The sequence below is a fragment of the Salmo salar genome, chromosome 01, assembly GCF_965601325.2.
Source record: "Salmo salar chromosome 01, fSalSal1, whole genome shotgun sequence".
Classification (NCBI taxonomy): Eukaryota; Metazoa; Chordata; class Actinopteri; order Salmoniformes; family Salmonidae; genus Salmo; species Salmo salar.
Genome location: NC_138291.1, coordinates 96,369,606 through 96,394,755, shown reverse-complemented (window position 1 = coordinate 96,394,755; position 25,150 = coordinate 96,369,606). Strand labels below are relative to the sequence as shown.

The window sequence follows — 25,150 nt, the reverse complement described above, 5'->3', positions numbered from 1 at the left end:
TCTTGTATTTATTTCCCATTTGAGTCCATAAGGAGTACAATCTGTAGTTTGTGTATGTCCTCAGTGGGGGTGGGGGGGTTGTCACGAGGGCTATCAGGGTGGCTGACGGGGGGTGCTCAGAGGGGTTGGGATCCCCTGGTCTTGGGGTTCTTCATTTGTCTGTCCTGCTGTGATGTCGAGGCTATGGGTCTGGGGTGGACTGCTCTCTCTGTCTCTCTCTCTCTGTCTCTCTCTTTATCTCTCTCTCTCTCTGTTTCTCTCTCTCTCTGTATCTCTCTCTGTATCTCTCTCTGTACCACCCTCTGTATCTCTCTCTGTATCTCACTATATCTCTGTATCTCTCTCTCTATCTCACTCTCCCCAGATCCTGGCTGTGTGCTGCTCGGCTGCTGAGTCATTCTGGGTTGAACAGAGAACAAGGGATGTAGAGGGAGAGAGGGATGGAGAGAGAGACAGACTTGGGGAATTTAAGATTTTATATTTTGATTTTATCACCAGCTATTGTGTATAATTCTGATATGCTGGCCTCTCCCTGCTATTGTATATAATCTGATATACTGGCCTCTCCCTGCTGTTGTGTATAATTCTGATATACTGGCCTCTCCCTGCTATTGTGTATAATTCTGATATACTGGCCTCTCCCTGCTATTGTGTATAATTCTGATATACTGGCCTCTCCCTGCTATTGTGTATAATTCTGATATACTGGCCTCTCCCTGCTATTGTGTATAATTCTGATATACTGGCCTCTCCCTGCTATTGTGTATAATTCTGATATACTGGCCTCTCCCTGCTATTGTGTATAATGCTGATATATTGGTCTCTACCTGCTATGCTACATATCCTTTTGTCAGCTCCTCTGAGCTGGCCTCCTACGTACAGTACTGTACACTCCCAGTGATGTACCTAGCTGTTGTTCTCCCACTCCCACTCCTAACCCCTGTCCTTGGTCTCCAAATCCAATATAACCTGTAACATCATCACCAGCCATTCAGGTAGCTAGACTCCTATTGGTTCAGTCTCTCTCTCTCTCTCTCTCTCTCTCTCTCTCTCTCTCTCTCTCTCTCTCTCTCTCTCTCTCTCTCTCTCTCTCTCTCTCTCTCTCTCTCTCTCTCTCTCTCTCTCTCTCTCTCTCTCTCTCTCTCTCTCTCTCTCTCTCTCTCTCTCTCTCTCTCTCTCTCTCTCTCTCTCTCTCTCTCTCTCTCTCTCTCTCTCTCTCTCTCTCTCTCTCTCTCTCTCTCTCTCTCACAGACAGACATCTGACTTAAGGAAAGGAAGCAATGCACAGATTACCATTTTTCTATTGACAGAAGATGAGTCATTATAGCAGGAAGATAAAGAAAGAGAACAGAGAAGCCTTTAGCTACCTCCCTGTCTATAGGTCTCAGAACCAAGGTCAGGAGTACAGGGACTAGGACTTCTTGGAGAAATCCTTTTCATGACTTCTATTTTCCCTGTTTGTTTCCTTCAGGTTTCTGTGTGGTAGCCGTGGCGATCTGCTGCTGTAACTATGTTTAGGAACAGCTTGAAGATGCTGCTGACAGGCGGCAAGGCCAATCGCAAGAACCGCAACGGCAGCAGTGGTGAGTCTGACCCCTGACCTTTAACCTGTGATCTCTGTAAACAATGATTAACAACATGCCTGTCTTCTGTGTGTCAGACACCAATAGCCTTACATTGGGTTTCAGTAGTAGTGCTCAAAATGCACCTGATATGAGACTCATTTATACAGTGCATTCAGAAAGTATTCAGACCCTTCCCTTTTTCTACATTTTATTACATGACAGCCTTATTACAGAATTAATTAAATAAAAATGTTTCTACATCAATCTACACACAATACCCCATAATGACAAAGCAAAAACATGTTTTTAGAAATGTTTGCAAATGTATTAAAAGCAGAAAACAGAAATACCTTATTTACATAGGTATTCAGACCCTTTGCTATGAGACTCAAAATTGAGCTCAGGTACATCCAGTTTCCATTGAGATGTTTCTAAAACTTGATCGGAGTCTACCTTTGGTAAATTCAATTGTTTGGACATGATTTGGAAAGGCACACACCTGTCCATATAAGGTCCCGCAAATGACAGTGCACGTCAGATCAAAAACGAAGTCATGAGGTCGAAGGAACTGTCCGTGGAGCTCCGAGACAGGATGGTGTCAAGGCACAGGTCTGGGGATGGATACCAACAATTTCTGCAGCATTGAAGGTCCCCAAGAACACAGTGGCCTCAATCATTCTTAAATGGAAGAAGTTTAGAACCACCAAGACTCTTCCTAGAGCTGGCCGCCTCGGCTCAACTGAGCTATCAGGGGAGAAGGGCCTTGGTCAGTGAGGTAACCAAGAACCCGATGGTCACTCTAACAGAGCTCCAGAGTTCCTCTGTGGAGATGGGAGAACCTTCCAGAAGGACAACCATCTCTGTAGCACCACCATTCAGACCTTTATGGTAGAGAGCCAGACTGAAGCCACTCCTCAGTAAAAGGTAAATGACAGCCCGCTTGGAGTTTGCCAAAAAGCACCTAAAGAACTCTCAGACCATGAGAAACAAGATTCTTTGGTGTGATGAAACCAAGATTGAACTCTTTGTCCTGAATGCCAAGCGTCACATCTGGAGGAAACCTGGTACCATCCCTACAGTGAAGCATGGTGGTGGCAGCAGCATGCTGTGGGGATGTTTTTCAGGGGCAGGGGCAGGGACTGGGAGATAAGTCAGGATCGAGGGAAAGATGAACGGAGCAAAGTACAGAGTTTGGACATGATGCATGTGCATGTCGTTGTAGAATGGCGCCGGAGAGGATGGCTGACGTTTTACGTGCTCCTAACCAACTGTGTTATTTTTTTATTTTTTTTTGCGTTGTTTATAACTTATTTTTTTTGTACTTATTTTGTATATAATGTTGCTGCTACCGTCTCTTACGACCGAAAATAACTTCTGGACATCAGAACAGCGATTACTCACCACCAACTAGTAGAAGCTTTTTCCTTTCATGAATCCAACGAGTCCGACGTGAAGGATGTACTACTTTCCCAGGATCAGGCCCAAATCCCCGTCATTTGAGTGAAGAGAAGACAGAGAAAAAGAGGGTGGAGTTCGGGCTGCCTATTGAGAACATGTAATCATTGGAAAATAAAATCGATGACCTATGAGCAAGATTAAACTGTGGCCGAACGACGACATGAACATCATACAGCTCACGGGTTTTACACTGTATCGGCAGGATAGAACAGCAGCCTCTGGTAAGACAAGGGGTGGCGGTCTATGTATATTCGTAAACAACAGCAGGTGCACGATATTTAACCTGTTGGGGCTAGGGGGCAGTATTGAGAAATTTTGAAAAAAATATGTGCCCATTTTTAACTGCCTCCTACACCTACTCAGAAGCTAGGATATGCATATTATTAACACATTCGGATAGAAAACACTCTGAATTTTCTAAAACAGTTTGAATGGTGTCTGTAAGTATAACAAAACTCATATTGCAGGCAAAAACCTGTGAAAAATAGATAAAAAAAATGTGAATTTTGTGACTGTACTATTTACTGTCATTGTTTTATAGATACCATAGTGAGAAAGGATTCATTTCGCAACTCCTACGGCTTCCACTAGATGTCAACGATCTTTATAAAGTTGTTTGAAGCGTCTATGATAAACAGAGAGCAAATTAGAATGCAGGGAAGTTGACATGTCGTCACTTCATTTTTTTGCGCCTGCGCATAAATCTGGAAGAGTGAGTTTGTCATAATTGTTTATCTAGACATAGGATAGGTTGTGTGAAAATATTACTGATGTTTACTGATGTTTCACGTTAAAAATGGACCAAAAGATTAATGCTAAACAACATTTGACATGTTTGAACGAACGTAAATAGATTATTTACTAGGTTTTTTTAGCTTTTCGGCGTGATTTTACACCCCCCCCACCACGTTTTGTGGGAGCATACTGAACGCTAACTACTTGGTGTTATTTGGACATAAATTATGAACTTTGTCAAAAGAAACCACATTTGTTCTGGACCTGGGATTCCTGGCAGTGCCTTCTGATGGAGATAATCAAAGGTAAGGGGATATTTACAATGTTATTATCGATATTAGATGATGCTAACTGTATAGCATAGCCTATTGTTCTTAGCATAGCACCCCGTTTATTGCAAAATGTGATTTCCCAGTAAAGTTATTTTGAGATCTGGCCATTCGGTAGCAATTACGAGATGATAATATATTATTCTTTGAATGACAATATTATAATTTACCAATGTTTTCGAATAGTAATTTTGTTATGTTCACCGGAAGCATTTCAGAGAAGAAAAAAATCTGAATTTCACGCTACTGTAAAATGCTGTTTTTGGATATAAATATGAACTTGATGGAACAAAAAATGCATGTATTTTATAACATAATGTCCTAGGAGTGTCATCTGATGGAGATTGTCAAAGGTTGGTGCATAATTTTAGCTGGTTTCTGCTTTTGGTGACGCCTGACCTTGAATTGAAACTGGATGTTTGTACTTTTGTGGCTATGTACTGTCCTAACATAATCTAACTTTATGCTTTTGCCGTAAAGCCTCTTTGAAAATCGAACAATGTGGTTAGATTAAGGAGATGTTTATCTTTTAAATTGTGTAAAATAGTTGATTGTTTGAGAAATTTAAATTATTAGATTTTTGATGTTTTGAATTTCCAGCCTTGTTAGCAATCCCGTCTCGGGGTTCATTGCTAACCTGTAGCCCCAACAGGTTTTAAGGAAGTCTCAAGGTTTTGCTCGCCTGAGGTAGTGTGGTCTACAGCTTACCATGAGATACTCTATCTTCCTAGGGAGTTTTCAACTGTATTTTTCGTAGCTGTCTACATACCACCACAGACCGATGCTGGCACTAAGACTGCACTCAATAAGCTGTATACCGCCATAAGAAAAGGAAAACGCTCATCCAGTGGCGGCGCTCCTAGTTGCCAGGGACTTTACCAAATTTTTACCAAATTTCCACCGGCATTTTAAATGTGCAACCAGAGGGAAAAAAACTCTAGACCACCTTTACTCCACACACAGAGACGCGTTCAAAGCTCTCCCTCGCCCTCCATTTGGAAAATCTGACCATAATTCCATCCTCCTGATTCCTACTTACAAGCAAAAACTAAAGCAGGAAGCACCAGTGACTCGGTCAATAAAAAAGTGGACAGAGGAAGCAGATGCTAAGCTACAGGACTGTTTTGCTAGCACAGACTGGAATATGTTCCGGGATTCTTCCGATGGCATTGAGGAGTACACCACATCAGTCACTCGGTTCATCAACAAGTGTATCGATGACGTCATCCCCACAGTGACTGTACGTACATACCGCAACCAGAAGCCATGGATTACAGGCAACATCCGCACTGAGCTAAAGGGTAGAGCTGCAGCTTTCAAGGAGTGGGACTCCTTGAACATGGAAGCTTACAAGAAATCTCGTATGCCCTCCGATGAACCATCAAACAGGCAAAGCTTCAATACAGGACTAAGATCGAATCGTACTACACCGGCTCCGACACTCGTCGGATGTGGCAGGGCTTGCAAACTATTACAGACTGCAAAGGGAAGCACAGCCGAGAGCTGCCCAGTGACATGAGCCTACCAGACGAGCTAAATAACTTCTATGCTCTCTTCGAGGCAAGTAACACTGAAACATGCATGAGAGCATCAGCTGTTCTGGACGACTGTGTGATCATGCTCTCCGCAGCCGATGTGAGTAAGACCTTTAAACAGGTTACAAGGCTGCAAGGCCAGACGGATTACCAGGTCGTGTACTCCAAGCATGCGCTGACCAACTGGCCAGTGTCTTCACTGACATTTTCAACCTCTCCCTGTCTGAGTATATAATACCAACATGTTTCAAGCAGACCACCATTGTCCCTGTGCCCAAGAACACTAAGGTAACCTGCCTAAATGACTACCGACCCGTAGCACTCACATCTGTAGCAGTGAAGTGCTTTGAAAGGCTGGTCATGGCTCACATCAACACCATTATCCCAGAAACCCTAGACCCACTCCAATTTGCGTACCGCCCTAACATATCCACAGATGATGCAATCTCTATTCCCCTTTCCCACCTGGACAAAATTCACACCTATGTGAGAATGCAATTCATTGACTACAGCTCAGTGTTCAACACCATAGGGCCCTTGGATCCACTAATCTAAGGACCTTGGGACTAAACACCTCCCTCTGCAACTGGATCCTGGACTTCTTGACGGGCCTCCAGGTGGTAAGGGTAGGTAACAACACATCCACCATGCTGATCCTCAACACGGGGGCCCCTCAGTGCGTGCTCAGTCCCCTCCTGTACTCCCTGTTCGCTCATGACTGCACGGCCAGGCACAACTCCAACACCATCATTAACAGTGGTAGGCCTGATCACCAACAACAACAACAACGAGATAGCCTATAGGGAGGAGGTCAGAGACCTGGCTGTGGGGTGCCAGGACAACAACCTCTCGCTCAACGTGATCAAGACAAAGTAGGTGATTGTGGTCTACAGGAAAAGGAGGACCGAGCACGCCCCATTCTCATTGAAGGGGCTGTAGTGGAGCAGTTTGAGAGCTTCAAGTTCCTTGGTGTATTCATCACCAACAAACTATCATAGTCCAAACACAGCAAGACAGTCGTGAATAAGCCACGACAAAACCTATTCTCCTCAGGAGACTGAAAAGATTTGGCATGGGTCTTCAGATGCTCAAAAGTTTCAACAGCTGCACAATCGTGAGCATTGACTGGTTGCATCACTGCCTGGTGTGGCAACTGCTCGGCCTTTGACCGTAAGGCACTACAGAGGGTAGTGCGTACGGCCCAGTACATCACTGGGGCCAAGTACAGTCGAGTGCTCAAAACAAACCCCCGACTCAGACGTTGCAAGAGGTTTTTGCCCATGGCACACCATATGGCAAAGAATGACGAAGATTGAAGGAGATAACAGTTGCAACTTACATCAACAACGACATGGCCCCAATTTACACGGTCAAGGAACGGGGGTTTCGTGAGTTGGTGCTAACACTCGACCCAAGGTGCCAAATGCAAATTGATGTGACACATATTAATGCCAAAATAACATGCAAAACAGGCAAGCCCCCAAAATATATATATTTTAGGCCTATTTTTATTTTGTTTGCAACTATAGGTGCAGTGTTTTCTATTTACCTTTTTAGATTTATACATTCATATTTTATATTTTGTTACATGCTTATTTTTAAAATGTACGCAAAGGTTGTAGATAAGGAGAAATAATCAAATGTGAGTAAGCACCTCCTTTTATTTGTTGAGTATAATTAAAAATGCAATAAGAAATAGGCCTTTACATGTGGTCATTTTATATAAACTATTTATTAATAAAATTTACAGAAAATGTGCTATATCGTGATATGTATCGTTACCGGGATATGAAATGGCCTATATTGGGATATGAGATTTTGGCCATATCACCAAGCTTGTAGCATCATACCCAAGAAGGCTCGAGGCTGTAGTCATTGCCAAAGGTTTTTCAACAAAGTACTGAGTATAGGGTCTGAATACTTATGTAAATTTGATTTAGCAGTTTTTTATTTTCAATACATTTGCAAAAATGTATAACAACCTGTTTTTGCTTTGTCATTATGGTGTATTGTGTGTAGGTTGATGAGGATTTTTTAAAAAAATCAATTTTAGAATAAGGCTGTAACATAAACAAAATGTGGAAAAAGTAAAGTGGTCTGAATACATTCCGAATGCACTGTAGGTACATCTTGTTGGCAATGATGATCTGTTCAGGTTTCAGACAACTGAATAAGTTTTGAACAGAGTTGATTCTTATCTGAAGACACTTTACTTTCATTTTCAATCAACACCTGCCATACTATCAAAAGTTCTCATGCTCTTGGTTCCTATAGTACACTATATCTCACTGTATTCACTCACTTATGTGTTTTAACTGTTAAATGCTCAGAAGGAGAGAAAGCTGTGTCAGTACAGAAACACTTTCTGTTCCTTTACGTCCCAAATGACACCTATTCCCCATTTAATGCACTACTTTTGACCAGGGCCCATAGCGCTCAGGTCAAAAGTAGTGCATTATGTAGGAAATAGGGTGCCATTTGGGATGCTGACAGGATCTTTATCACAGAGGAGGAATGTGCCGCCTAAGGGCTTTCGCTCGGCCCGCCACTTGACGATTTTCTGAGATTAAATGAATCTTGTCAGGCCCTGCATATGAATTACAGCTGAAATGTTGAACAGAAAAGCCTAGATATCTTGTATATCACACATTGCCAGTCACACACACCCTATTGCCTACATCATATGACTAACTTAACGCTTTGGAGCGTTCCAGCAGCTACTGCTGATGTAAATTGGAATAATCTATCCCACCACATGGCCCAGACATTGTTACATTATCAGACAGATCCAGTTTTACTGTGTGTATATGAGAATGTGTTAAGGGCCATCTCGCTTCACATCACTGATTTTAATCCTACTTTGTGGTTATAACTTTACACACTCAACGATGTCAACCCAACTGCTCTGAGAGAATGTTGTGTTCTTCCTCTTCAAATATGGCTGAAATATTTCTACTCATCCTTAAGGCAGCATAAGATTTTACGGTGCAGCTTTACATTCCACTGCAGTGATGTGATATGACTCCAACAACATATCAAGCTACACACACACACACACACACACACACACACACACACACACACACACACACACACACACACACACACACACACACACACCACACACACACACACACACACACACCAGCAGAACCACTCAGCTGTGTGTGCCTTGAGATAGCATGTCATACCACCCTATTCTTTATACTAGTCATGTTAACTGTTCCTTTTGCAATTAGCCCATTTCACTGAGTGCTGTTCTCCAACCACAGTCTGTCTTTGTGTGTGTGTGTGTGTGTGTGTGTGTGTGTGTGTGTGTGTGTGTGTGTGTGTGTGTGTGTGTGTGTGTGTGTGTGTGTGTGTGTGTGTGTGTGTGTGTGTGTGTGTGTGTGTGTGTGTGTGTGTGTGTGTGCCAGTTGAACTCTTTCAATAATGAGGGAAAACAACAGTGAGTCTGCCTGTCAAATAGACAGACAGCTCACAGTGCAAACCTTATGCTGCTCACTCAGTCAGTCAGTCAATAATGGCATTGTTATTATATCAAATCACAGACAAACTACACTTGATTGTAATTGAAATATCAACAGACAGTCTATGAAATATCATATATATATACTATAGTCTGTATGATTAAATCAACAAATATTTGAATACAACAGGTGTAGACCTTACTGTGAAATGTTTACTTATAAGCCCTTAATCAACAATAGAGTTAAAAAAATATTTACTAAATTAACTAAAGTAAAAAATGTAATAAAAAATAACACAATAAAATAACAATAATGAGGCTATTTATAGGGGGTACTGTATATAATGTGCGGAGTCAATGTGCGGGGGTACAGGTTACTCAAGTTATTTTGTACATGTAGTTAGGGGTAATGTGACTATGCATAGATAATAAACAGCGAGTAGCTGCAGTGTAAAAACAAAGGGGGGTGGCCATTTGATTAATTGTTCAGCAGTCTTATGGCTTCGGGGGAGAAGCTGTTAAGGAGCCATTTGGAGCGAGACTTGCCGTTCTGATACCGCTTGTCATGCGGTAGCAGAAAGAACAGTCTATGACCTGGGTGACTGGAGTCTTTGACAATTTTTTGGTCTGAGTAGACTGCTGTTGAGGACGTAATAACTGTCCTGTCTGTCAGTACAGCATCAGTATTGCAGCTGTAGACTGCTGTCGAGGACGTAATAACTGTCCTGTCTGTCGGTACAGCATCAGCATTGCAGCTGTAGACTGCTGTTGAGGACGTAATAACTGTCCTGTCTGTCAGTACAGCATCAGTATTGCAGCTGTAGACTGCTGTTGAGGACGTAATAACTGTCCTGTCTGTCAGTACAGCATCAGTATTGCAGCTGTAGACTGCTGTCGAGGACGTAATAACTGTCCTGTCTGTCAGTACAGCATCAGTATTGCAGCTGTAGACTGCTGTTGAGGACATAATAACTGTCCTGTCTGTCAGTACAGCATCAGTATTGCAGGTGCCAGATGATCCTCTATCTACACAATACACAGACAGGCTCATTCAAGAGGCGTTATCTGAACTGATCATCTCTTCGCTGATCACAAGTAGTCTCATTAAAGCTCAGTCAAAGGTGTTCCTCCCATCACAAGATGCAGTGTTATCTTCAGACTTCAGATAGGCTTTGAATAACCTCAAGTCTTCTGATCAGATGATGATATGGATAGACAGAGGGGTCTGACTAAAGATCAGAGAGTTCAATACCCATACATCCCCGATAACATACATTGTACTATGTAGAGGAATGAAGCAATGTATTGGGCATGCTTTCTAAGTGGTGTGCTAGTAGCCTAGTACTGGTGGGTCCATGAATTTATTTGAATGTTCCATCCCTGCTGCTGGCGTGGCTAGTCACCGAAAGGTTGCCAGTTCGGATCCCCGAGCTGACAAGGTGAAACGTCTGTCATTCTGCCCTTGAGTAACTCAGTTAATCCCCGACAAGAACAGCTCCCCAGGCGCCCAATGTCACAGTGCCCTGCACCTCTCTGATTCATAGGGGTTGGGTTAAAAGCGGAAGTCAAGGGAGGGAGAGAGGAAGCGGACGTCAAGGTTGGGAGGGAGGGAGAGAGGGAGCGGAAGTCATGGTTGAGAGAGAGAGGGAGCCCAGGTTGAGAGGGAGAGAAGGAAAGCGATACTGACAGAGAGACTGAGAGGACTGGATAGATCACAGCATTATGGTAATAGATTCATCTTTCCCTCTGATTGGCTGGCTGGAAATGTCAGTTTAATACTTCTCTCTCCAATACTCTCAGATATACAGGAGCGGCTAGGGAATAGGGGTTATCAAAATCAAATCAAAGTTTATTTGTCACGTGCGCCGAATACAACAGTGAAATGCTTACTTACACGCTCTAACCAATAGTGCAAAAAAGGTATTAGGTGAACAATAGGTAGGTAAAGAAATTAAACAACAGTAAAAAGACAGGCTATATACAGTAATGAGGCTATAAAAGTAGCGAGACACCGGTTAGTCAGGCTGATTGAGGTAGTATGTACATGTAGATATGGTTAAAGTGACTATGCATATATGATGAACAGAGAGGTTCAGCAGCGTAAAAGAGGGGTTGGCAGGTGGTGGATGGCGGGACAATGCAGATAGCCCGGTTAGCCAATGTGCGGGAGCACTGGTTGGTCGGCCCAATTGAGGTAGTATGTACATGAATGTATAGTTAAAGTGACTATGCATATATGATAAACAGAGAGTAGCAGCAGCGAAAAAGAGGGGTTGGGGGGGTTGGGAGGGGCACACAATGCAAATAGTCCGGATAGCCATTTGATTACCTGTTCAGGAGTCTTATGGCTTGGGGTTAAAAACTGTTGAGAAGCCTTTTTGTCCTAGACTTGGCACTCCGGAACCGCTTGCCATGCGGTAGTAGAGAGAACAGAGAACAGTCTATGACTGGGGTGGCTGGGGTCTTTGACAATTTTTAGGGCCTTCCTCTGACACCACCTGGTGTAGAGGTCCTGGATGGCAGGCAGTTTAGCCCCAGTGATGTACTGGGCTGTATGCACTATCCTCTGTAGTGCCTTGCGGTCAGAGGCCGAGCAGTTGCCGTACCAGGCAGTGACGCAACCAGTCAGGATGCTCTGTTGCAGCTGTAGAACCTTTTGAGGATCTCAGGACCCATACCAAATCTTTTTAGTTTCCTGAGGCTTTGGACCATTCTAATGTGTTGTTGATTTGGACACCAAGGAACTTGAAGCTCTCGACCTGCTCCACTACAGCCCAGTTGATGACAATGGGGGCATGCTCGGTCCTCCTTTTCCTGTTGTCCACAATCATCTCCTTAGTTTTGGTTACATTGAGGGATAGGTTGTTATTCTGGCACCACCCGGCCAGGTCTCTGACCTCCTCCCTATAGGCTGTCTCGTCGTTGTCGGTGATCAGGCCTACCACTGTTGTGTTGTCTGCAAACTTAATGATGGTGTGGGACTCGTGTCTGGCCATGCAGTCGTGGGTGAACAGGGAGTACAGGAGGGGACTGAGCACGCACACCTGGGGAGCTCCAGTGTTGAGGATCAGATGTGGCAGATGTGTTGCTACCTACCCTCACCACCTGGGGGCGGCCCATCAGGAAGTCCAGGATCCAGTTGCAGAGGGAGGTGTTTAGTCCCAGGATCCTTAGCTTAGTGATGGTACTATGGTGTTGAACGCTGAGCTATAGTCAATGAATAGCATTCTCACATAAGTGTTGTTTTTGTCCAGGTGGGAAGGAAGTGTGGGGTTCAATAGAGATTGCATCATCTGTGGTTCTGTTAGGGCGGTATGCAAATTGGAGTGGGTCTAGGGTTTCTGGGATAATGGTGTTGATGTGAGCCATTACCAACCTTTCAAAGTGCTTCATGGCTACGGACATGAGTGCTACGGGTCTGTAGTCATTTAGGCAGGTTGCCTTTCTGTTCTTGGGCACAGGGACTATGGTGGTCTTCTTGAAACATGTTGGTATTACAGACTCAGTCTGTGACATGTTGAAAATGTCAGTGAAGACACCAGCCAGTTGGTCAGCACATGGCCGGAGCACACGTCCTGGTAATCCATCTGGCCCTGCAGCCTTGTGTATGTTGACCTGTTTAAAGGTCTTACTCACGTCGGCTACGGAGAGCGTGATCACACAGTCGTCCGGAACAGCTGATGCTCTCATGCATGCCTCAGTGTTGCTTGCCTTTAAGTGAGCATAGAAGTGATTTAGCTCGTCTGGTAGGCTCGTGTCACTGGGCAGCTCGTGACTGTGTTTCCCTTTGTAATCTGTAATAGTTTTCAAGCCCTGCCACATAAGATGTGCGTCGGAGCTGGTGTAGTATGATTCAATCTTAGCCCTGTATTGACGCTTTGCCTGTTTGATGGTTCGTCGCAGGGCATAGCAGGATTTCTTGTAAGCTTCCGGGTTAGAGTCCCGCACCTTGAAGCGGCAGCTCTACCCTTTAGCTCAGTGCGAATGATGCCTGTAATCCATGGCTTCTTGTTGGGGTATGTACGTACAGTCACTGTAGGGACGACGTCCTCGTTGCACTTATTGATAAAGCCAGTGACTGATGTGGTGTACTCCTCAATGCCATCGGAAGAATCCCAGAACATGTTCCAGTCTGTGATAGCAAAACAGTCCTGTAGTTTAGCATCTGCTTCATCTGACGACTTTTTTATAGACCGAGTCACTGGTGCGTCCTGCTTTAATTTTTGCTTGTAAGCAGGAATCAGGAGGATAGAGTTGTGGTCGGATTTACCAATTGGAGGGCGAGGGAGAGCTTTGTATGCATCTCTGTGTGTGGAGTACAGGTGATCTAGAATTGTTTTCCCTCTGGTTGCACATTTAACATGTTGATAGAAATTTGGTAGAACTGATTTAAGTTTCCCTGCATTGAAGTCTCCGGCCACTAGGAGCGCCGCCTCTGGGTGAGTGGTTTCCTGTTTGCTTATTTCCTTATACAGCTGACTGAGTGCGGTCTTAGTGCCAGCATCTGTCTGTGGTGGTAAATAAACAACCACGAAAAGTATAGCTGAAAACTCTCTAGGCAAGTAGTGTGGCCTGCAATTTATCACAGTATACTCTACTTCAGTCGAGCAAAATCTAGAGTCTTCCTTAGATGTGCCTGTAGGGGCTAAGGGTAGATCCATATGGAATTCAGCACCAGATGTGTCGTGACAACTCAGAAGCTTTGAGACCAAAATGAAGGTCAGTTCAAGAATGAGGCAGATGGATGGATAGACGCCTTCTGCTTTCTGTTGTATTATTGATGTTCAGAGACCTTTTGGTGGAGACCCTTAATGAACACTCAGACATGCCTTCAGTCTGTGGGCGGGCCACTTGAATTGATTCAAAATGGCCTCTTTGGAATTGGAACTGAATAAGGCAGCCATGCAAGTACTCTCCTTCCCTCTCCACAGACAGATGGGCGGGTGGGGCGTATGGCGGGGCAGACAGACAGTGAGACAGCCAGACAGTGAGACAGACAGAGACAGGCGGACAGACAGTGATGGAATGTTCCCGGATGTTCTGGAACGTGTTCTGGATTCATTCAGACCAGATGGAACCAGACGGGCAGCAGGTGCCTGCCAGGAATCACATTTCCTACCTAATTGTGGGATTCTAATTGACATCTGATTTTCTACAGCAGTGGAGGAGAAATGTTATTAGAAATCAGTAGCTCTGTAAACAGCCATCAAACTCTAATAGGCTCAGGGAGTGATGGAGGTATGATACATTAATACTTGTGTGACTCTTAATACCCTTACATTCACTGGCTGGTTTTTCTGCTCTATACTGATTTGACTGTAAATGTACCATTCTAACTGTTCCACCATCAGGTTGACAATGTGAAGAAATAGACTCATTGACATTGTTCATGCCACTCATATGTAGTCATACACAGACATACGGTATTACCTATATAAACGAAGGCTATGCCAAATATTAAAGAATAAGCAGGCTTCTATAGTAAGGGATAACTGAATGGTCCAGGGATACAGAAGGAGCTTCAGAAGGAGCTCAATAGGAGAGTTGGTATTGGCTGCTGTCCACCAGTCGACAGATTGGCAGCACCTGATTGGCTTGTCCTGCTCCACACACACTGTATGTCCCAAATAGCACCCTATTCCCTATATAGTGGACTACTTTTGACCAGAGCTCTATGGGCCCTATGGGCCCTGGTCTAAAGCATTACACTATAAAGAGAATTGGGTACCATTTGGAATGCAGACACAGTAACGTCCCCTTCCTTCCTGTGTTAATGAACTCATAAAAATGAATGGAGGAATTAGAGTAGAGGCACCACAGAGACTTAGCGATGTTGGATACAGTAGAATAGAGGATCAGCTACATGATACGTAGGGTCATCATGTTTGTCCTTCTAGATTCGCTTAGAAATATGTTTTATCCTCTAATGAAGGAGGATACATTATTCAGGGCTCACTTGAAAAAGAGACCTGGTTCTCAATGTGACTTCCCTGGGTAAATAAAGGTTAAATAAACTTGAGAAATTCTGTGTGCAGTATAAAGACAAAAAGCCACACATGTGGTGTTATGTGCTGCTCCAAACGCTGTGTTGGCATAAATCGAGATACAGTGCCTTGCAAAAGTATTCACACCCCTTGGCGTTTTTCCTATTTTGTTCCATTACAACCTGGAATTTAAATTGAATTTTATTTGGATTTCATGTAATGGACATACACAAAATAGTCCAAATTTGTGAAGTAAAATGAAAAAAAATTACTTGTTTCAAAAATGTCAAAAAATGTGCAACCGAAAACTGGTGCGTGCATTTGTATTCACCCCCTTTGCTATGAAGCCCCTAAATAAGATCTGGTGCAACCAATTACCTTCAGAAGTCACATAATTAGTTAAATAAAGTTCACCTGTGTGAAATCTAAGTGTCACATGATTTGTCACATGATCTCAGTATATATACACCTGTTCTGAAAGGCCCCAGAGTCTGCAACACCACTAAGAAAGGGGCACCACCAGGTAAGTGTCTCTATGAAGACCAAGGAGCTCTCCAAACAGGTCAGGGACAAAGTTGTGGAGAAGTACAGATCAGGTTTGGGTTATAAAAAAATATCAGAAACTTTGATTATCCCACGGAGCACCATTAAATACATTAATAAAAATTGAAAGAATATGGCACCACAACAAACCTGCCAAGAGAGGGCCACCCATCCAAACTCACGGACCAGGCAAGGAGGGCATTAATCAGAGAGGCAACAAAGAGACCAAAGATAACCCTGAAGGAGCTGCAAAGCTCCACAGCAGAGATTGGAATATCAATCTACAGGACCACTTTAAGCCATACACTCCACAGAGCTGGGCTTTACGGAAGAGTGGCCAGAAAAAAATAAGCAAACGTTTGTGGTCTGCCAAAAAGCATGTGGGAGACTCCCCAAACAGAAGGTACTCTGGTCAGATGAGACAAAAAATTGAGCTTTTTGGCCATCAAAGAAAACGCTCTGTCTGGTGCATACCCAACACCTCTCATCACCCCGAGAACACAGTGAAGCATGGTGGTGGCAGCATCATGCTGTGGGGATGTTTTTCATCGGCAGGGACTGGGAAACTGGTCAGAGTTGAATAATGGATGGTGCTAAATACAGGGAAATTCTTGAGGGAAACATTTTCAGTCTTCCAGAGACCTCTCTTTCGTATCGTCTGAGATTCCCAAAGATTAGAAAGCTGCCGCGGTCATCCCCCTCTTCAAAGGGGGTGATACTCTAGACCCAAACTGCTACAGACCTATATCTATCCTACCCTGTCTTTCTAAGGTCTTCGAAAGCCAAGTTAACAAACAGATTACCGACCATTTCGAATCCCACCGTACCTTCTCCGCTATGCAATCTGGTTTCAGAGCTGGTCATGGGTGCACCTCAGCCACGCTCAAGGTCCTAAACGACATCATAACCGCCATCGATAAGAGACATTACTGTGCAGCCGTATTCATCGACCTGGCCAAGGCTTTCGACTCTGTCAATCACAACATTCCTATTGGCAGACTCAACAGCCTTGGTTTCTCAAATGACTGCCTTGCCTGGTTCACCAACTACTTCTCTGAAAGAGTTCTGTGTGTCAAATCGGAGGGCCTGTTGTCCGGACCTCTGGCAGTCTCTATGGGGGTGCACAGTGCTCAATTCTCGGGCCGACTCTCTTCTCTGTATACATCAATGATGTCGCTATTGCTGCTGGTGATTCTCTGATCCACCTCTACGCAGACGACACCATTCTGTATACTTCTGGCCCCTCTTTGGACACTGTTAACTAACCTCCAGACGAGCTTCAATGCCATACAACTCTCCTTCCGTGTCCTCCAACTGCTCTTAAATGCAAGTAAAACTAAATGCATGCTATTCAATCGATCACTGCCCGCACCTGCCCGCCCGTCCAGCATCACTACTTTGGACGGCTCTGACTTAGAATACGTGGACAACTACAAATACCTAGGTATCTGGCTAGACTGTAAACTCTCCTTCCAGACTCACATTAAGCATCTCCAATCCAATATTAAATCTAGAATTGGCTTCCTATATCGCAACAAAGCATCCTTCACTCATGCTGCCAAACATACCCTCGTAAAACTGACCATCCTACCGATTCTCGACTTCGGCGATGTCATCTATAAAATAGCCTCCAACACTCTACTCAACATTTTGGATGCAGTCTATCACAGTGCCATCTGTTTTGTCACCAAAGCCCCATATACTACCCACCACTGCGACCTGTACGCTCTAGTTGGTTGGTCCTTGCTTCATACTCGTCGCCAAACCCACTGGCTACAGGGTATCTACAAGTCTCTGCTAGGTAAAGCCCCGCCTTATCTCAGCTCACTGCTCACCATAGCAGCACCCACTCGTAGCACGCGCTCCAGCAGGTATATCTCACTGGTCACCCCCAAAGCCAATTCCTCCTTTTGTCGCCTTTCCTTCCAGTTCTCCGCTGCCAATGACTGGAACGAACTGCAAAAATCACTGAAGCTGGAGACTCATATCTCCCTCACTAGCTTTAAGCACCAGCTCTCAGAGCAGCTCACAGATCACTACACCTGTACATAGCCCATCTGTAAACAGCCCATCTATGTACCTCATCCCCATTCTGTATTTATATTTCTATCTCCTTTGCACCCCAGTATCTCTACTTGCACATTCATCTTCTGCACATCTACCATTCCTGTGTTTAATTGCTATATTGTAATTACTTCGCCACCATGGCCTATTTATTGCCTTAACTCCCTTATCTTACCTCATTTGCACTCACTGTATATAGACTTTTTTTCATTTTTTTGTACTGTATTATTGACTATATGTTTTGTTTATTCCATGTGTAACTGTAACAACTGTGTTGTTGTACGTGTCGAATTGCTATGCTTTATCTTGGCCAGGTCACAATTGCAAATGAGAACTTGGTCTCAACTAGTCTACCTGGTTAAATAAAGGTGAAATAAAATAAAAAATAAATAAATAAAAAAGGTTCGGCCTCTGACTCCGACTCGCTGCTTAATGGGGAGAACCACTTGAAAGTTTCTGTCGGCTGAATGAGCGACACCGGTTGAGCATTCCTACAGCATTTCCTTCCAGAAGCCATAAGAAAGATGTCTGGCTGCGGGGACTGTGCGTGGGGATTTATACTACTATCTGTACTTACTGGTGGCACAGATGCTGTTTCATCCTTTCCTACACTTAAATTACCCTTGCCTAACGACTGTGTCTGAAGCTGGGCTTGCAGCACAGCTATCCTCGCCGTAAGGCGATCGTTCTCCTGTACATTATGAGTACAGCGACTGCAATTAGAAGGCATCATGTTAATGTTACTACTTGGCTTCGGCTGGTGGAGGTCCCGACGAACCACGTCCAGATAAGGCGTCCAGAGTGAAAAAGTTGAATGAAAAAAAAGTTGAGCGAGAGAAACTAAAACTATAAACAGTAATTAAAAAGTAAAAACCCGTAAAGTTGGCAGGTAGCAAAGTAAGGTTAGCAACAAAACGCACAGCAGCACGTAAACAAGTCTACAAGTTGTGACCAGAAATGACGTGCTAATTGACATCTCTAGAAATGACACGCCATAATTGACATCATTTCAGTCAATTGGAGGTGTATTTCAAGGCCTACCTTTCAGATGTATTTCAAGGCCTACCTTCAAACTCAGTGCCTCTTTGCTTGACATCATGGGAAAATCAAAAGAAATCAGCCACAAATTGTAGACCTCCACAAGTCTGGTTCATCCTTGGGAGCAATGTCCAAACGCCTGTAGGTACCACGTTCATCTGTTCAAACAACAGTACGCAAGTATAAACACCATGGGACCACGCAGCCATCATACTGCTCAGGAAGGAGACGCGTTCTGTCTCCTAGAGATAAACGTACTTTGGTGCAAAAAGTGCAAATCAATCCCAGAACAACAGCAATGGACCTTGTGAAGATGCTGGAGGAAATGGGTACAAAAGTATCTATATCCACAGTCAAATGAGTCTTATATTGGCATAACCTGAAAGGCCGCTCAGCAATGAAGAAGCCACTGCTCCAAAACCGCCATAGAAAAAAGCCAGACTACGGTTTGCAACTGCACATGGGGACAAAGATTGTACTTTTTGGAGAAATGTCCTCTGGTCTGATGAAACAAAAATAGAACTGTTTAGCCATAATGACCATCATTATGTTTGGAGGAAAAAGAGGGAGGCTTGCAAGCCGAAGAACACCATCCCAACCGTGAAGCACGGGGGTGGCAGCATCATGTTGTGGGGGGGCTTTGCTGCAGGAGGGACTGATGCACTTCACAAAATAGACGGCGTCATGAGGAAGGACAGATTATGTGGATATATTGGAGCAACATCTCAAGACATCTGTCAGGAAGTTAAAGCTCGGTCGCAAATGGGTCCTCCAAATTGACAGTGGCCCCAAGCATACTTCCAAAGTTGTGGCAAAATGGCTTAAGGACAACAAAGTCAAGGTATTGGAGTGGCCATCACAAAGCCCTGACCTCAATCCTATAGAACATTTGTGGGCAGAACTGAAAAAGTGTGTGCGAGCAAGGAGGCCTACAAACCTGACTCAGTAACACCAGCTCTGGCAGGAGGAATGGGCCAAAATTCACCCAACTTTTTATGGGAAGCTTGTGGAAGTTAACCAATTTAAATGCAATGCTACCAAATACTAATTGAGTGTATGTAATCTTCTGACCCACTGGGAATGTGATTAAATAAATTTAAGCTGAATTAAATCATTCTCTCTACTATTATTCTGACATTTCACATTCTTAAAATAAAGTGGTGATCCTAACTGACCTAAGACAGGGAATTTTTACTAGGATTAAATGTCAGGAATTGTGAAAAACTGAGTTTAAATGTATTTCGCTAAGGTGTATGTAAACTTCCTACTTCAACTGTATATGGTTTGTTTCAATGGCATACTACTCCCTTTGTGGTGCACTCCTTTTGGCCAGGGCCCATGGTCAGAAGTAGTACACTTTAGTGAAAATAGGGTACCATTTGGGACAGAACAATACCCTCCATCAGGCCACAGTAGCTCTACTGTCTTATCTTGCAGTGTGCATGAGTTACTTTCATCTAATGGCCATAAACATGTACATTAAGCTGGTGTGTAAACAGTGTCTGTACTCTGTAGCCAGTGAAGGAGAAACTATGGCTTGCATCCCAAATGGCTTCCTATTCCTTATGCAGGACACTACTTTCCACCTGAGCCAAAAGTGGTGCACTATAAAGGGAATAGGGTGCCATTTGGGGCTGTGTAGCCAGTGAAGAGGAAACTAAATTATGACTCAATATCTAAGGACAACAGCAATGCCTTGTCCGTCTACTGTACTGTCTCTTCACCTAGGCTGAAGCATGTTGTTAAGCTTCATGTCAGTCCCAAATCAACCTATTCCCCATGTAGTGCACAGTGTTGGTGAAGCTACTACTCTGAAAATATAGTTTACTAATGTCATGACGTTGGCCTGTGGGTAAGGTTTATGACCCCTCCATAAATACCTTTCTCCCTTCCCTCTCTCTCTGACTCTACTGAAGGACTCTTGAATAGCCTTTGTTAAACAGAGAGAGTCTGGGAACATCAAACAAGTGGGGGGAAAGGAACCATATTTCGGTAATAGAACCAGTTGAAAATATGCGTTGGTACTTAATGAATATGATGTCAGTTCGGTTGTCATCTGAGACATTATGACTGATGACAGGACGACATAAACTGTATCTGGGAAAGTCTACACATTCTAGGTCCATACGTTAAAAAGGACTAACATGTCAACTACAGAACTCAGCCAACCTCAGCGTGAGCTTTGGTTTTGAATGGTATGAACTTTGAACTCTTATTCACTTAAGAAGTGAGACATCCTAGCCATTGAGTTAGCCATTGAACCTAAAAGGGTTCTTCAGCAGACCCCTTTGAAGAATCTCTTTTGGTCCCAGGTAGAACTCTTGAGTTCCATTTTCACAGAGGTTTCTACATGGAACACAAACAAGTTCTACCTGGAGCCAAAAAGGGTTATCCTATGGGGTCAGCCAATGAACCCTTTTGGAACCCTTTTTTCTAAGTATATTAATACAAAAAAAATGTTTCAAGTGAGAATTGGGAAGGTCTGATGCTGAAAAAGATACAAAAAGGATTGTCTACTTCAGCCATTTTTTATTTTGTTTTTCCAAAAAAGAGTAGTGTGTAGTTCCATTAGTTAGCTACACCGCTACACGGTAAAACAGTAGTGTGTAGTTCCAGTAGTTAGCTACACCGATACATGGTAAAATAGTAGTGTGTAGTTCCAGTAGTTAGCTATACCGCTACATGGTAAAACGGTAGTGTATAGTTCCAGTAGTTAGCTATACCGCTACATGGTAAAACGGTTCTCTGTAGTTCCAGTAGTTAGCTACACCGATACATGGTAAAATAGTAGTGTGTAGTTCCAGTAGTTAGCTGCACCGCTACATGGTAAAACTGTTGTGTGTAGTTCCAGTAGTTGGCTACACCGCTACATGGTAAAATAGTAGTGTGTAGTTCCAGTAGTTGGCTACACCGCTACATGGTAAAACAGTAGTGTGTAGTTCCAGTAGTTAGCTACACCTCTACATGGTAAAACGGTTGTGTGTAGTTCCAGTAGTTGGCTACACCGCTACATGGTAAAATGGTAGTGTGTAGTTCCAGTAGTTGGCTACACCGCTACATGGCTAAAAGTAATGAACTACTGAAAACACTACCTTGATTTGAATTTAGTTAATCTACCACCAAGCTACTGCAAAATGTAGTTTAGTTACCAGTTGAACTACATGTAGTTCACTACTCCCCAACACTGGTAGTGCACAAATTTTGACCACGCCCAATGCACTATATAGGAAATAGTGTTCTATTTTGGGGCATTTAATCTACATTCAGTAGTGTGTAGGGGCTGTACAGTCACAGAGGCAGTGAACCGCTACACCCATGTCTTACTGAAGCTAGTCTTGTTGGTGGTCCAAGGTGCACAGGGTTGTTCTGTTGTCATCAAGAGAGAGAAGGAGATTAGCTATGTGTATGATGCCGTATGTTGTGTTTTTTTACAGCTCTTCTCAGTAGCTCACTATTAACAACACAATTCTTTCTTCTCAAATATTAACAACATAATTCTTTCTTCTCAAATATTAACAACACAATTCTTCTCAAATATTAACAACACAATTCTTCTCAATATTAACAACACAATTCTTCTCAATATTAACAACACAATTGTTTCTTCTATTCTGGAGTTCTATTTCTGTTTTAAGCTCACCATGCACCATCAATAGGTTTTTGTGTGGGTGGCCCAAAGGTAAACCTAGCAATCAGGAAAGAGCAGTCAGTGACAGCAAGGTAGGCTCCACCACGTAACCTCATCATTGGTCGCCGATGACCTCATGACCTCGCCCAAGGTGACAAAGCACAGGTGAAGCTGCTGCCCTCCGAAGGTCAAAAACAATTGACTCCATCTCACTTAGGTGGGGAAACAGGCGCCTAGTGATGTCCTCATCTGACCTCACCACTGGGCAACCATGTCAACAAAGGAGCTGGAAGCGGAATGTCCGCTGAAGGTCCGAGACAACTCAGAGATGTCATCAGAGAGGATGGTGAGATATGACCTCAGTGTCAGTGGCAGCACTCTCCTAACTACTCCTTGTGTGTTGAAGACACTTCCCCTTTTTACCCCCTTTTTCTCAACAATTTTCGATCTTGACTCATCGCTGCAACTCCCCAATGGGCTCGAGAGAGTCTTGCGTCCTCCGAAACAAAACCTACCTAACCAAGCTCCTTAACACCCTCCAGCTTAACCTGGAAGCCAGCCACACCAATGTGTCAGAGGAAACAGCGTTCAGCTGGCGACCGGGGTCAGCCCGCAGGCACCCGGCCCGCCACGAGGAGTTGCTAGAATGCGATGAGCCAAGTAAAGCCCCTGCGGCCAAAACATCCCCTAACATAATGTGGTTGGGTCTAATTGTGTTGCTGGCCTGTGGTGGAATGTGTGGGCATCACTTCCTTTTAGATAGATGTAGAATAAAAACTATTTTTTCTTTTTTTTTCTTTTTTTTTCTCTCAATTTTCATTTTACATTGGGATTTACATTGTACACAAAGTATATTTTTGCAGAATTCTGCATGCAGAGTGTCAATTGGGTATTTGTCCCATTTAGTGAATTATATGGGTTCTAGAACTGACTGAAGGTTTGTTTGTATTTTTAGCCAGATCCTGTCAAGTTTGATGTTCCTGTTGATGACATAGAAGGCCCTTTTTTGCCTTTTCTCTTAGGTCGTTGGTTAGGCAAGCAACCATTTTTTTTTAGATGCATGCCAGCGAAGCCACAACACCACTCTAAATAATACATTAAATGCACTATAGCTGTGACAAAGGGTGCCCACAAACGTTTAGGGTCTACATAAACCTGTCCCGAGAGTGGAGATTATGGCTGACTTGCTTCAATATGGTTTCTATTGACTTCATGTTGATTTGTGAAACTGGATAAGAACCGCATTCTCCTTCAATAATAGTGAATGTCGATATGAGTTTGACTTTTGTTTGTTCTTATATAATTAACACTTAGCTCTAAGTATAAGCAAGTGCAAGCAAACGAGCTGCAATTCCGAAATGGAACGTGACAGAAATTCTGATAGATGTTTATTCAGATAAATCCAGCAAAAAAAAAAGAGAGAGAGAGAGAGAGAGAGATTCAAAGTATTTATTTAACCTTTTCTGGCCTATGGGGTTGCATGTGAAGGTTTTTTTTAAATTCTTTTTGGGGTGGAAAAGTTTCTCTCTGACTCGGTGGTTGGCATCAGAATGGTGATGGTGATGATGATTTTGAGAAGAAAGACTCAGACAAGGCCTCCTGCAGGTTGTTCTTGTAGAGTGATTTCAATAAAGAAAGTGCTGTCTTTCCACAGGCCATAGCTTGGTAGCACACTGGAGTTCTGTGGTCGGAAAGGAATGTATATACTGGGGGGAAAATGAGCTGTACACCAACTTTGCTGTAATTAACTGGTCACTTTCAGAAAACCTTTCTTGCACATGAGCAGCAATTTTGTCGCATGCCTCCTTCATCACGGGTGCAGAGTTACGTTTTCTCTGCCTTGGTTCAGTGGCATCAACATGTCCTTTGGCCAGTGCATTAGTATGCTCACAAATGTTTTTGAATGTTCACCTTGAAGCAGCGTTTCCTGCTGCATCAATGGTTTGTTTCTGCATTATGTTGCACAAAACATCCACCTCTGGCATGACCAAGGAAAAGAACTGGAGCAGTTGCAGAAATGTGGGATCCTTGATTTTCATGGACAGGCCATAAGCCTCGCTGATGGTGATCTCATCCTATCCAGGCTGTGTGCGGATGTCCTCCATGCACTGGGCCCATGTCTCACGGTTCTCCCACACAGCATTGACGGTTCTGCTTTTGAAGTTCCATTGTGGCCTGGTGACCCGTCTGTTCGTTGATTCCGTGAGAGTGGAGAGTCTTTTGAGTGAGCCGGTGGCAAAAAAACACTTTAAGCATGCTCACTCTCCCAGCACAAAGTTGTTGAAGTGTTAGATTCAGGTGGTGTGCGTAACAGTGCACAAATTGCGCGTTAGGACACCACATGCATTACCATTCATCACCGCTGCCCCATCGTAGGTTTGTGCAGCCAGCTTCTCCTTGGCATTCAGTGGCGCTAGGACATGTTTGATGGTGTTGGAGAGGCAATCACCAGTTTTGTCCTTCGCCTCTACGAACACCTCTCACACACACTGTTGTCTGGTAACATGTAGCGCAGCACTATTACCATCTGTGATTTACAGGAGACGTCAGTGGTGTCGTCTGCCTCGTCTCAGACACCTCCTTAGCTATAGCTTCTCTGGAAACTTCATACATGCAATCCAAAAGTTCATTTTGGATCGTGCTTGATGTACCCTTACAAATTGGTTGCTTGTCATAATGCCTTTGTAGCCTGTAATCTCCTTCATGGTCTCAAAAATACACCTGAAAACGCATGGGTTCATGGAGTCGGCCGACTCATCATGGCCTCGCAGTGCTGTCTCACAATTGCTACACAATTTAATG

General features: G+C 43.7%; 1 protein-coding gene across 1 annotated transcript in view; it reads left to right on the top strand.

Annotated features, from left to right (window-relative positions):
- The window catches only part of LOC123744734 (protein TANC2), a 222,151-nt gene that overhangs the window by 139,837 nt on the left and 57,164 nt on the right, over window positions 1-25,150 (top strand). Inside the window, exon 3 of the mRNA XM_045724545.2 lies at window positions 1,472-1,583. Coding sequence (XP_045580501.1) covers window positions 1,511-1,583 — 73 coding nt within the window. The 5' untranslated portion in view covers window positions 1,472-1,510. The remainder of the gene's footprint in view (window positions 1-1,471; window positions 1,584-25,150) is intronic.